The sequence below is a fragment of the Microtus oregoni genome, unplaced genomic scaffold (assembly GCF_018167655.1).
Source record: "Microtus oregoni isolate MIOR12 unplaced genomic scaffold, Mior012 000002F_ref0000024, whole genome shotgun sequence".
Classification (NCBI taxonomy): Eukaryota; Metazoa; Chordata; class Mammalia; order Rodentia; family Cricetidae; genus Microtus; species Microtus oregoni.
The window spans coordinates 77,053,119-77,066,405 of NW_024543061.1; the positions used below are offsets into that span (position 1 = coordinate 77,053,119).

Sequence of the window (13,287 nt, forward strand, 5' to 3'; positions counted from 1 at the left end):
CCTTGGGTGTGTGTGTGGGGAGTTTTGTTTTGGGGTACACCAGCGTTTTGTCACTCTATATTCCACCCCTCGGTAACCGTGTGGGAGGATAATAAATTTTCAGTTCCCACCAAACGGTGAAACTCTGACAGTCTAAAGAGCTACTTTTCCTTGAAGAAACCAGGAACGGCTGTTAAGAAAGAAATGACAATTGAGTGGTACAGCTTAGCATATGTAACTAAAGGCAGTGCTGGCGTGGGGGGCCCCCGGCCTGCTCTCTCTGGAGCTTACAGTCTGACTGGCCGCTCTTCATTGCATAGGCGATGGTAAGGACTTTCCCCCTTCAGCTTTCTGTCTCTGCGCCTGTTAAACCCTGCCTTGTAGACCAGAGCAGGTTTCTCTGTGAGTGTGGAACAAAACCCAGCTGGTCACATGACTTCCCCCCCCCCCACCTTGGGGTTCCCTGGGTCAGTGGGGCTGGCAGCTGGGGGCGCATTCTTTCAGTTACTGTCACAATAGCACAAGGGGACTTCTGAGCGACCATGTCTAATCACTTCTTTTGGAGGAGCAGCGCTTTAAGGTTTCTGGTGATTGTCACAGAGCATCTGAAAGCTCAGGGAACCAGCCCACCTTGTCAAAACCTATGCCACAAAGAACTTACTTCCTCCTAAGGAGAGCTGTGGAAGATCAGGTACTTCAGGAAGCAGTGCACGCACTGGCTTTGTGGGAGCCTAGGCAGTTTGGATGCTCAACTTACTAGACCTGGATGGAGGTGGGGGTTCCTTGGACTTCCCACAGGACAGGGAACCCTGATTGCTTTTCGGGCTGAGGGGGGGGGGACTTAATTGGGGGAGGGGGAGGGAAATGGGAGGCGGTGGCGGGGAAGAGACAGATATCTTTAATAAATAAATAAAATAAAATAAAATAAAAAGGAAGCAGTGTTTTGAATCAGCACCCAGCAGGTGGCGATTCCTACTCTAATCCAGTCCAAGAACAGACACTCCCAGGCAGCTCTGCAGTCACTGTGCTCAGGGCTGCTTAGTTTGTTGGGGAAATATTTTTCCCTCAAGCCCTGTGCTCTTGCAGTCAGGACTTTAGCTCAAGTTACCTGTCTCCGTGTTGGAGGGGTAAACCTACAATCTAAACCCCTTCTGCCTGGGAGTGTGCTTTGGGTGTGTGAATGTCTGTGTGAGCATTCACATGTATGTGTATACGCATATGTGTGTGTGTGCGTGTGCAGGTGCATGTGTCTGTGTGTGCGTGTGTGCGTGTGTGCATATGTGTGTGCGTGTGTGTGTGTGTCTGTGCATATGTGTGTAATTAAGCACAGATCAAAGCATTCCTGTAGAGCATGAGACTGGAAAGTTGATATCTACACAGCATTCAGTTATTTCTTGTAAGTAAGTCACAGGGTAATGGAAGACATAAATATGCGTCACATGTTCAGTCTTGTCTTTCAGAATGGTGCTGAGTTTGGTTTATAGGACAATCTCGTACCCCAGTTTGAGAACTTGTTTGTGTGTTTGTAGACTGCTCTGTTTAAACTTTTCTGTGAGTAAAATATATACTTTTGGGTGTTGGCTCAGTTAATTAAGTGTAGCCCCGGTTCCTGTTTTTTAAAGGAAATTGGTGTGTGTGTGTGTGTTGATGTGCATACTTGTATGTGAGCCTACACTTTGATGTATTTAGAAGGATGCCGGAGGTTGACATCCGGTCTCTTGCTAGATCCTGCTCCATGTATGTCTTGAGACAGAACCTCATGTCAGTTGACTGTTGGGCCTACAATATGTAGGCTTCCTCTTGACTTCTCCTCCCCAGTGCTAGGGTTACTTGTTCATGCTGCCAGACTCAGCTTCTTATGTAAGTGCTGGGAATCTAAGCCCGAGTCTTGTTCCCAGAAATTGGGTTTTGAAATCCCATGGCCTAAGATCCTGATTCTTCTGCCTATGATCTTTGAGGCTCTAGGAGTTGGTGAATGAAAGCTCAGTTGTAGGTAGCCCTGGGCACGACAGGTAGGATGGACAGGTACAAGCTGCCCAATGTGTGAGCAAGGAACTCCTTCTTTTATCCAAATATATAGTGCTCTGGCCGGCAGGGTCAGAATAGGGAGCTGTGGACAAAGATGCGTGCTGATAGAAATAAACATGAGCTTGGGAGGGAGAAACCTCATAGAATGCTGGGATATGGTGGGAGTTCAAATTAGACGTGTATGTAACACCTTCAAACGGGTTTGCTTTCCTTCGTGTGGAAATATGACTAGTGGTGGATATTGTGCTCCCCGCCTTCTAGGATCTTATCCACCTCAGTTTTTTTTTTTTTTCTTGATCAGCAACTGTGTGCCTTTTACATTTCTGTGATCAAGATACCTGGAAAAAACCACATAATAAACATCTTGGCTGGTCTTAAAATTTACCGTACAGTGTAGAGGATATGACAGAGTGTCCTCTATGGCTGCTTGCTTGTGAGTTAGAGCCCGAAGCACTCATGGGTGCAGTCTTTGAAGGCCTGCCCCTGTTCACTCTCTTTAGCCAGCCAGGCTCTACCTCCTTCCAGAATAGCTCTGTGAATTGGAGACAGAGCACTCAGAGCATAGACTCGCGGGGGACATTCACGATTCAAATCCCAAGGTTGAGTGTTTTTGAAAATTGGCCAATTTTCACATTATAGTGTGTTTATTCAGCTAGATTCACTGGTGCCATATTGTCACCTTTTAAGATAAATAGCCAGGGATTAGATAATACATGTGTTCTTACTTCCTTTCTGTGGCTGTGATAAATACTCTAGAAGCAGCTTTGGGGAGGAAAAGGTTTATCTCAGATTACAGATTATAGTCCGTCATGGAGGATGGTGGGGTAGGAACTGGATTATAGTCCATCATGGAGGATGGTGGGGTAGGAACTGGATTATAGTCTGTCATGGAGGATGGCGGAGTAGGAACTGGATTATAGTCCGTCATGGAGGATGGTGGGGTAGGAACTGGATTATAGTCCGTCATGGAGGATGGTGGGGTAGGAACTGGATTATAGTCCGTCATGGAGGATGGCGGAGTAGGAACTGGATTATAGTCCGTCATGGAGGATGGCAGGGTAGGAGCTAGGTTATAGTCCTTCATGGAGGAGAGCGGGGAAGGACCTCAAGCAGGGACTAGAAGCAGAAACCGTAGAGGATGCTGCTTCACACAGGCCCATGCTCCACCAGCTTTCTTTTGTAGCCCAGGACCATTGGCTAAGGAATCTCACCACCCACAGTGGACTGGGCCGTCCTCCATCAATTAACTATCAAGACATTTCCCCATCTACTTGCCCACAGGCCATTCTGGTCTTTATTGAGATTCCTTAGCTGAGGAGGCTGTGAGAAGTCGACAGTTAAGGCTACATAGGACATGGTTATTTGTAAACAGCAACTTTGGGGAGATACCTAAACAGATAGGAATTTAAAATGCAAATTCTGAATATGAATTTTAATTAAAAAGTACTAGTGATTCTCAATTGATCAGTTAATAGCTCTTTGCTGGGAATGTAAGGTGTCGGGGTTAATATGAAGTTATAGCTGTTCGGAGACGTAAGATAACACCCTCATAAGATCTTATTCATAGTCCTATAGAAGATACTTCCATGGATCTTCAATTTGAAAGTGGTTGCTCCTGGGAGAGGTTATTAATTGCCATAGATTCATGGTGAAGAATCATGGCGGTTTCCTGAGATGAGATTTACTTGGGACACAGTGTGGTCAGAGCAGAGCCTTGAGTACCAGGTGTGGTCACACATCTCATGAAGAATAAGTGAAGATGTCTACAATCAGTAATTTCTACCAGTGTGCTGAGTAATTTCTAGGGGTCACCCTTGCCTAAGTAGGCCATTGCTATTGCTAACCCTACTCGGGGGTTTAAACAGGAGTTACGGTATTTTCACAGGATTAATTTATGTAAGTTTGTTACATCATGTATCTTATCTTGCAGGACTTGCCAGCCTTATTGAGATAGCAGCTTCGTGCATGGTACCTGTTGGGTGGTAGCACTGGAGGCATATCACGGCCACACTAGGAAACACCGTCCAGTCTCATTGTGGAGTCTTTGTGTGAAAGACGCTTTCTCTGCAGCTCTGTGCTCCTACAACAGCCATCAGATCTTTCCAGAGGACTGAGTGTTGACTCTGTACCCAACAGGATGCCAGAGCTGAATTTTCAGCCACACGAATTTCCCTGTGGTATAATGATTCTCTCTCTGTCTCTGTCTCTCTTCCTTGCTCTCTCTCCAGTTTCTTTCTATAGCCCTAACCAGCCTGGAACTTGCTGTGCAGAAAGGGCTGGCCTTGAACTCACAGAGATCTGTTTGCCCCTGTTTCTCGAGTACTGGGATTAAAGAATTGTACCACGAACTTGGCCTGGCCACTCACCATATTTAGGAACTTGGGAAAGCTCCAGTCAGTAATTTTCCTAGAGTACATTTGAGGGAAGATTGCATATTTAGGTTAGGGATGTAGCTAGGGGTAGAGTGCTTGCCTTATATACTAATCTGCTGTATCAAGACAAAGCCACAGAAGCAAGAAATCCTCCATGTTTAGAAACACAAACATGGTTTAGTAATTCTGTTACTACTGCTTTTTACATGGCCACTGGAATAGTTACACATGAAAATGAGCATATTTTAAATGGATCATTTATCTAGATGAAGGCCGTACTTTGAGTTTTATGTAGTTATTAATCTTGTGCAGATGGGTTCAGTTCTTTAGACTCCATCTTGACGTAACAGGCAAGTTTTGAAGTAGCTGCCTTGCTTTTCAACAGGTTATGTCTTTCTGTAGTCTGTTAGCCCTTTGCTTTCTGAGGTGCATGCTTGCAGAATGTGCAGATTACAGATAATCAGTCTTCCTGAGCAATGGAAATGTACAATTGCATTTGTCATTAAGCACACTTTTTGAGGCTGCTGGTAGGGGTGCATGTGTGTATTGGATATTAAAAGGCCTGGAGTAACTCCTTACAGGCTTGCAGAGTAGATGGATGGTAAGAGCATGGCCTTTGGTCGGCGGTGCTCACTCATGCTTACACTTCCCACACTCTGTCTGCTTGACCCTGCTCAGTGGGGGTTTCGTACATGTTTGTCGCTTGTATGATTGGGCTCAGGCCAGGGTATGTGTATTGAATGTTTGTCCTGTGAAGGCTGGGATGGTATCCGGGGCAACTGCTGTGGCATCTTGTTCAGACAGCTGTTAAGTGCTGGTGTCGTTCCAGTGATTATTTAGAGAGAAGGTTTTGTGTGTCTCAGGACCCAAGGACGACCGTAGAATCCTGACCCTCCTTGTCACCTCCACACTATGAGTGCTGGGGTGGCAAGCTTGCACAATCGTGCCAGGCTTTATGTGGTACTCAGATCAAACCCAAGGGCTTCATCCATGTTGAACAAGGTGAGTTACATCTCTGCCTCATTCTTCTCGTGGAGCCCTCTGTTGAATGGCTTCTGGCTGTTTTTCTAGCTTGATCTTGCAGACTGTGTTCAGCTATGAGCCCTTAGCACCCCTCCCTTTTTGCTCCAGTCACCGAAGTAAGTTGCCATTATCTATTTTCAAGTGAAAGGGTTCTAGTAAGAGCCGTGGCACCAGCTGGGAAACGCTGGGGGACTGCATTGATTTTGCCCGTGTGTGATGTCCCATATTGTGCTTTCCCAGCCTCCTTCATGTCTGCGACTTTTCTGCATTTCCTATAGTTCTGGTTGGGAGCCTAGTCTTTAATGGCTGAACCATCTCTCCGGCCCTTTCTTGTGATTGGTCACACCCTTGCTATGCCACTGTGTTTCTCGCATCATTTAGCAAAGCACTTGGCACTTAGGAAGAGCCGACTAGAGAGACAATAGGATCTGCTCCTGGGCACTCAGATATGTTCCCCATTCTGCTAAGGAGCTGTGATGCTCGCTGTATAAACACGGCCAACAATTGCGGCTGCAGAAGGGGATGGGGAGTGGGGGGGGGCTGGTCAGGCAGGAAATCTGAATATATATATATATAAATATATAAATATTTATATATATATATATATGGAGAGAGAACGAGAGAGAGAGAGAGAGAGAGTAGGCGGAATAAAAAAGACACCATGTAGCTGTTGATGGAGAAAGACTCCAGAACAGAACCTTACCCAGTAGGACACGGTCTTGTGGCAATATACAGATTAATAGAAATTGGTTAATTTAAGATGTAAGAGTTAGTTAATAAGAAATCTGAGCTAATAGGCCAAACAGTATTGTAATTAATATAGTTTCTGTGTTATTATTCGGGTCTGGGGGGGCCGGGAAACTAATGTGCTGTCTCTGCCTACAACTGAATGAACAATCCTCAGGATCCTGGGAGCAGTTGGACCTGAAAACCAGCTCAAGAACTGCCCAGAAGTTTCTAGAATAAGAGACTAGGTCCTTTCAGTGCTCAGATCACCCTCCTGGTGATACCTGATAAATGGAGAAAGGCAGTTTTCCGAAATGGCAGCTGATTATTGCAGAGCAGTGGCTAGCATCGTAAGGATGGATGGAGAATAAAGGGAGGAGGGAAAACCTTAAGCTCAAGATATGATTCTGCCAGGTAGAGCAAGGTGCAAGACTGCAACCACTGTACGACATGACCCGCGGCTCTCTTCTACTGTGATAATACCCCGAAAGGGTTGTAACCCATTTAGATATGGATGCAAGACACCCCAGACATGACAGCTCGGTGGGAGAGGACAGACGTTTGGCACAGAGGCAGAACTGTGAGATCAAGTCAGTCTTTATCTTGGTACAGACTATCTAGGTTGTGGTTGTTTGAAGGATATACGAATTTATTCCTCAGCCACATTTGGACCGCTCCCTGTAGGCAAATGTGTGTTGGGTAGGAACTTGAGGGTAGGTGCAAATAGCAGAGGGAGCTGTATCGTTAGAAAGGTCCGTCCAGGCTGGGCAGTGTCTGCTGCCTGGCTGTAGGTGTTCGGGTTCTTAACATCTCGATTCTTAGGACCAGGGTAACAGGCAGAGTAGTAGTTTTGTCTAGTGCCCAGAAAGTTCACAGTTGCCCTCAAACCCCTCCCCTTCCAAGGCTGATAGTTGGGTGACTCTTGAAAGAAGGCTCCTGATGGAGCTTACGTGCCCCCAGTTAAGGACGAGGCTCATAGCAAAGCTGATTTCGATATTTTTTGGGGGCTAGAAACTGGTAAAGGTGATGTCTTCCCATTTACTGTGGAAGTTACATTTGACATTAGCAGTAGCGTCCCGGTGTCTTTGTTTCTAGCCAGCCCACCCCTTTCCAAGGTGAGGGTAGACAGATCAGACATGCTCATGACATACTTCACCCATTTCAGTGACTGATAATTGCACTAACTTGCATCTAGTGGCGAGATCTTTCTGTGTTGTACACCTGCACAGCTGGGAGGGTGTGGCTGATTCCTGGGAGGATGCAAATTAGACCTGAAAACAAACAATACTGAAATAACAGGCAGCTGTGTGGGCACAGCTAAGAAGGGTACTTGGGAACATGAGGGGTGTTAAATACTCACATGCACGTTGGAAAGCGAGGCGCTTGGAGACAGTACCGGGAACAGGTTTAGGTGGAACCGTTAAAATGGATTGAAATTCTTCACTTCTGGAGAATGTTTTGTCTAATAATGTGTCATGATTTTTGTCCTTGAGGAACAGAAGCGAAGTCAACATGTTTCTCCTCATGGAGGGTTGTTATTTCATACCACATGGGTGAGGAACTCTGTGAAGGACCCAAACAAATGAAAATAAGGTGCTGGGGAGACTAAGAAGCCCCTCTGCCCACTGAGACTCAAATAAGAAAAATTTAACAAAAGAGAGAGACAAATATTTGAGAACAAGTTAATAACTGGCGGAGGGCCTGCATGTCACCAAAGTGACATTCTGAGAAACACAGTCGGGCTTTTGTCATCAGAAAGTGTGAGGAGGGCACTGCTGCCTTCCAATTACGGTTTCATGTCTGTTCTCCCCAAAGACCTGTGAACTTGAATCTCCTCATGGCCTCTGGAGCAGAGGAGTCTATGGTCATGAGGAGAGTGTATGTATTACAGTCGTGTGTTTCTCCTGGTGAGGAGACCCTAAAGGGTACTTGAGTGGAATCGTAAGTGTTATAAAGGACATAACAAAGGTCACACAATCCTTTCTTCCCCAGACCCCGTAATAGGAGAACAAGGGTTATTTGATGAAATTAAAGAGTAGCAAATGAAGTGCTAATAAAATGAGATTGTCACTTATATAATTCACTGCTATGGGAGGTCACAGAGGCAAATTCTGTGGCTGGATTAAATATGGGGCCGGGTAATTTTATGACCATTAATGATATTTTTTGCAGCCAGAGCTGATGCTGGGACAGGTAATTCCTGCTACATTTTCCATTCGATGCCTCAGAGGGACCTGTGGCAAGTGGTTGCTTCGTGGGCTGTACCCTCAGGTGGGGGGTACATTGCGTTGGAAGTTATTTTTTAAGGAGAATGTGCCCCAGCATCCCGTCTAGACTTCCACCATTTTTCTCTCCTTGAGATCCAAAGTGCTTTGTGCCCCGGGAGGGTAAGATGAGCCCGTGTCTGAACTTGGAGAAGCCCTCATCTTACTTGAGTTCTGCCCACTGTCACATACTTTGCTTGAGGTTTTAAACACCTATGGGAGGTACAGAGTTTAACACTGTCAGTGCTATTCCAAATAGAGGGGTGGAGCACAAAAACACGCAACTTGTAAACATTAGAAAGGGTTCCTAAAGAAGGGGACCTCCCCTCCCCTCCCCTCCCCTTTCCTTCCCTTGGGGGAGGCTTCTTGTTCATTTCCCAGCCGCCCAGACTCCTGAAACCATCACTCAGAAACTATTTGAAACACTGCATGGCCAATAGCTTAGGCATATTTCTGGCTACCTCTTATATCTTAAATTAACCCACCTCCATTAACCTGTGTATCACCACGTGGCCGTGGCTTACCAGGTAAAAAAAGTTCTATCTGGCATCTGTCTTCGGTGGGGCTACATGGCTTCTCTCTGACTCTCTCTATATATCTTTTCAAGCCTGGCTATATTCTGTTAAGCCATTGGCTGAAAGCAGTTTCTTTATTGACCAATAAAAGCAACACATATACAGAAGGACTTCCCACACCATTCCTCCTCCTTTCCTCTCTTTTCTGAGACCGGACTCTTGTAGTCTACACTGGGCTTGAATCTGCTGAAGGCGTAAGTCATAAACAATCCCACACCAGTTCAGAATTATGATTAATAGGGTGGTATTTATTTAAAGGGGAAAAAAACTTACAGATCACCATCCCAGACAACATCCCTCTGTGCAATCAGGAAGAAGTCTAGTCACTGGAACTGGAGTAGGAAGCCAAGAGAGCGAGAAGGGAAGTAGCCGCTTTTTTAAAGGGAGAGAGACCACGCCCCAATGGCAGCTATTGGCTGGAGGAGCGGAAGGACCTCCTGCAACAATCTGCTATTTTGTCTGAGGATGACCTCATCCACATCCGTCCTCCACATGCTAGAATTACAAGTGTTTCTCACTGTAGCTAGTTTACTATGGGCTTCTGGACTGCTAGTCAAGGACTTGACAACTGAGCTATGTTTTCAGTCCCTGGCCCGAGTCTTAGCAGGTGGTGGGAGTTCACTGTTCATACAAGGAATGAAAGGACATTCTAGGTCAAAGGAGCAGATGGGCCACAAGATCCAGGGAGAGAACATAAAACACCAAATCAGGAAACTGGTTGTTTAGGAGCAGTGGAGCCCAACGCTAGATGGAAGGAAGGAGAGGGAAATGCCTGTGTGAAAGTCAAGGGATGGTGGACCAAGCAGAGAACTCAGTGGGAGTGAGGAGTGAGGAGTGAAGAGGAACTTGGAGAAAATTGTCCCAGGTTGGCTGGCTTCAGCTTTTTGGGGATGCACCTTATGATTCTATACAACTCTTGGCTTTACTGCCCACCTGAGACAACCATGAACTTAATCATCCATAATGGTCAATTGGTTGTTTTGTTTGTTTGTTTAAGCCTCCCCTCCATTTGAGTGGAGCCTGGCTCTTTTAAGTCTTAAAGGAGCTGTGTGCATCCTCCTCTCTGTTTAGGCTTACTCCCCGGGGCTCTGCCTCAGATCCACTCTATCTTTGGGTAGGAGGAAGGGGCAGCAGTCTGCCTGACCCAGGCGTCTGTTTTCTATCGAGTTGGCTCAGCAAAGAAGTAAGACAAAGTGATATTTTAAGGAGCAGAACAGATGGATTGAAATGTTGAAAATCTGTTTTATTAAATGATTTCAGCTAACAAAATAATTTAATCAGAAATGAAAAAAAACCTAAACTTGGTTCCTACTTTAGTGATATTGAATATTTGTGTAAGTCATTCTTAGTCAAATTTGGAATTTCTACACCATTAATATTGATACCTGTAAGATCCCATAATGGAAATGGAAAAGAAAGCATCTTTGATGAAAATCACTAATTGTCCTGGGGGTCCCAGCACACTCTTTAGGATTGTGTTATAATTGGTGTGATGCCCACTGTGGCTGTCAGTGTGATAGGATTGAGGGAGGCCTGTAGGGTTGATGAAGTACAGCTATGGGATGTCCGTGCAGACAGCTCCAGAGGAAGGTAGATCATGAAGGTTCTGATCTAATGAATGAGTGAGTTCACTTAATAGGGCCATAATTCATAGGATGGCATTAATGACAGGTGGTAAAACGTCGCAGGTGGATCTCCCTGGTGGAAGTGAGTCACTTGCAGCTAAGTATCGTGCCCTGGCCCCATTCCTTCCCCTCCTCTTTCACTGTGGTGTGTGTGCGTGTGTGTATGTGTATGTTGGTGTGTGTTGGTGTGCAGGTACCTGTGTATAGAAGTCAGAGGACATATCTCCAGAGTTCATTCTCTTTAATACCGTGTTTGTTCCAGGGGTTGAGCTGAGCTTGTCAGGGTTGGCAGCAAGCACACCCTTATTCTCTGAGCTATCGCAACAACCTCGGGTCCTTTTCAGAGTTAGGCTTTCTCTGTTTCCTGGTTGACCCTGAGATGGACAGCTCACCCAACTGGTACACAGTACAGCCCGCAGTCAACAGTTCTCTAGGCATAGCAGAGAGCTGTGTGATGGGCACATATCTCCTAATGATTACACTTTGCCCACCATTGCCTAAATAAGACATACATTTCAAAAACATAAGGTTCCTGGAGGAGGGACAGGGATGTAGAAACGAGGCCAGCTACAGTAGATAAATGGATGCATGTCTAGCTTACCATGATGAGGCTGCTTGCTGTCAGAGATCCATGGGTGGAGTTGAAAGTCCTGGGCACCAGACACCTGACTCCCAAGGGTGAGACCGTGACTCACATTAAGTACAAGAAGCTGTTTACTAAGTACAAGAGGTGGTTCTATCTCTGTTCTTCGAAAATCCCATCTAACTTCTGTGGCAGAGATGCATCCAGATGTTACATCTTCTGGGAAGGTAGCTGACTTTGCACTAAGGTCATTAGCTGCACATAGCCTGTGTCAATCAATACAGACAGCACAGGAGAGGCCGCGTTGAAGCAGACACGCCAGCCATGTCTTGTGCAACTTCTGAGTGTTTTTTCCCCCTTCCCTGTTTTGAATGTCTGCTACACCGTTATTATTTCTAGTGCATTTTGAAAAATTCTCTTTTGATGGGCTGTATCATCAGCATCTAGCAGGTATTAATCTTGTCAGTAAGTGGGTAGAGACCAAAGATGTCTTTAAGTATTCACTAATTCACTTAAGTATGTATTAATCATTTGCTCGCCTGGACTGGACACTCACAAATAAGTCTTCTCTGTCAGAGGGGAGACGTGTGGCACGGGAGGAGGGCACACCCACTGCTGTGCTTATGTGTGTGATTAATCAACACGGCTTCTTGTCGCTCCAGATGCACTCGAGTTTGCATGAAGTATTTCTTGTGATGACCAGCTTTACTACAAGGCTGTGTATTTGTTATTGTGTGTAAAAGAAGCATGATTTTACAAATACAGTTGTTGTTTTGTGCATGTGTATCGTGTCCAGGCTCGTGCATGCCACAGAGTGGGTTTGCAGGTTAAAGGTCAGCTTTACAGAGTCACCTCTCTTCATTCCACCTGCAGTTGGTCCCGGGGATTGAACTCAGGGCTTCAGGCTAATGCAGCAAGTGCTTTATGTCTTGCCGCTCGCAAGATGTGCGTGATTTTTAAAAGAATAATAACGAAGAAAGGCTATGTTCTTCCACTAAAGATGATAATGGAACTCCTAACACTTAGAAGTGTCGCTCTTTCCCTTCTAGACCTTAGCTGGATCACCAGAGTTCAGGTGAATCAGGCGGCCGTTCTGAGGCGGGCAGAACAGATCCAGGCTCGCAGAAGCGTGAAGGAGGAATGGCAGGTACAAGCCCTCTTGAGCATTCTGTCCCCACCCACACTTCACCGTGCATGCCTCTTCCCTCAAGGCCACAGTATTGAATTTCACTCAAGATGCATCTAAACTTAAAGGATTGCAGCTGCCCATGGCTTATTTTAATAATTCATATATGATGATGATGGGTTGGAGAAAGATAATGCATTTATCTAAACAAGTTAAGAATCTTATCACTCTTGAGTGGCCGAACCGCAAATGAATTTGAGGCATCTTTATTCATGAGCGAATTAAATGGCACATTTCCTCAACACATTTATTCAGTTTCTTCACCACGCTTTCTTCAGCTTTCTTCTTTTTTAATTTTAAAGCCATAAATATCTATACCTGGTATGTCTACTGCTGAGGCCCGAGGTAGGAGTTTTCCTCACTACTACTTTTCATAAAAATTTCCAAAGTGCTGTCTGATGGCACATCTTCCAGTTAGCATCTTTAGTGCTGGGAAGTCCAAGGTGTGCGGTGCAGGCCTAAAGGACTTGGGAGGTTCATGTCCTAATAAAAACAGACCGTTGCGAAGGAGGCGTGGAAGCAACGCTTCCTATCCTGCCCATCCTGGCTGAAAAGAGAAGAAGAAATGTTTTAGAGTGGGTTAGGAAGTATGGGGATTGTTTTAATAAGGAAATTGGATTGAAAAAAAAAAACCCCAGGAACTTAGAGAGTTCAGAAAATAGTTCATCACTGTGCATCCCACGAAAGAAAGTCAGATGAAGGTAGATCTCATGGTACCACCTGTGTGGCTGGTTCCTGGTGGATGAGCTGAAGAAGTCAGAAATGGCAGGAGGTGGTGGGGTTTCTGAGAAAAAGTAGATTAAGTCTGTTCTTTTGTTTCATTCTGGGTAATATTCATCTTGATTGCCATTCTCTTAAAAATATTTAAAATTTTAAATTGTGTGTGTGTCTGTGTGTGTCCACCCCAGCACACATGTGGAAGCAGA

At 45.4% G+C, this 13,287-nt stretch overlaps 1 protein-coding gene across 1 annotated transcript in view; it reads left to right on the forward strand.

Annotated features, from left to right (window-relative positions):
- Dera (deoxyribose-phosphate aldolase) overlaps positions 1-13,287 on the forward strand; it is a 95,046-nt gene that overhangs the window by 11,218 nt on the left and 70,541 nt on the right. Inside the window, exon 2 of the mRNA XM_041639363.1 lies at positions 12,225-12,322. Within this exon, the coding sequence (XP_041495297.1) occupies positions 12,225-12,322 (98 nt within the window). The remainder of the gene's footprint in view (positions 1-12,224; positions 12,323-13,287) is intronic.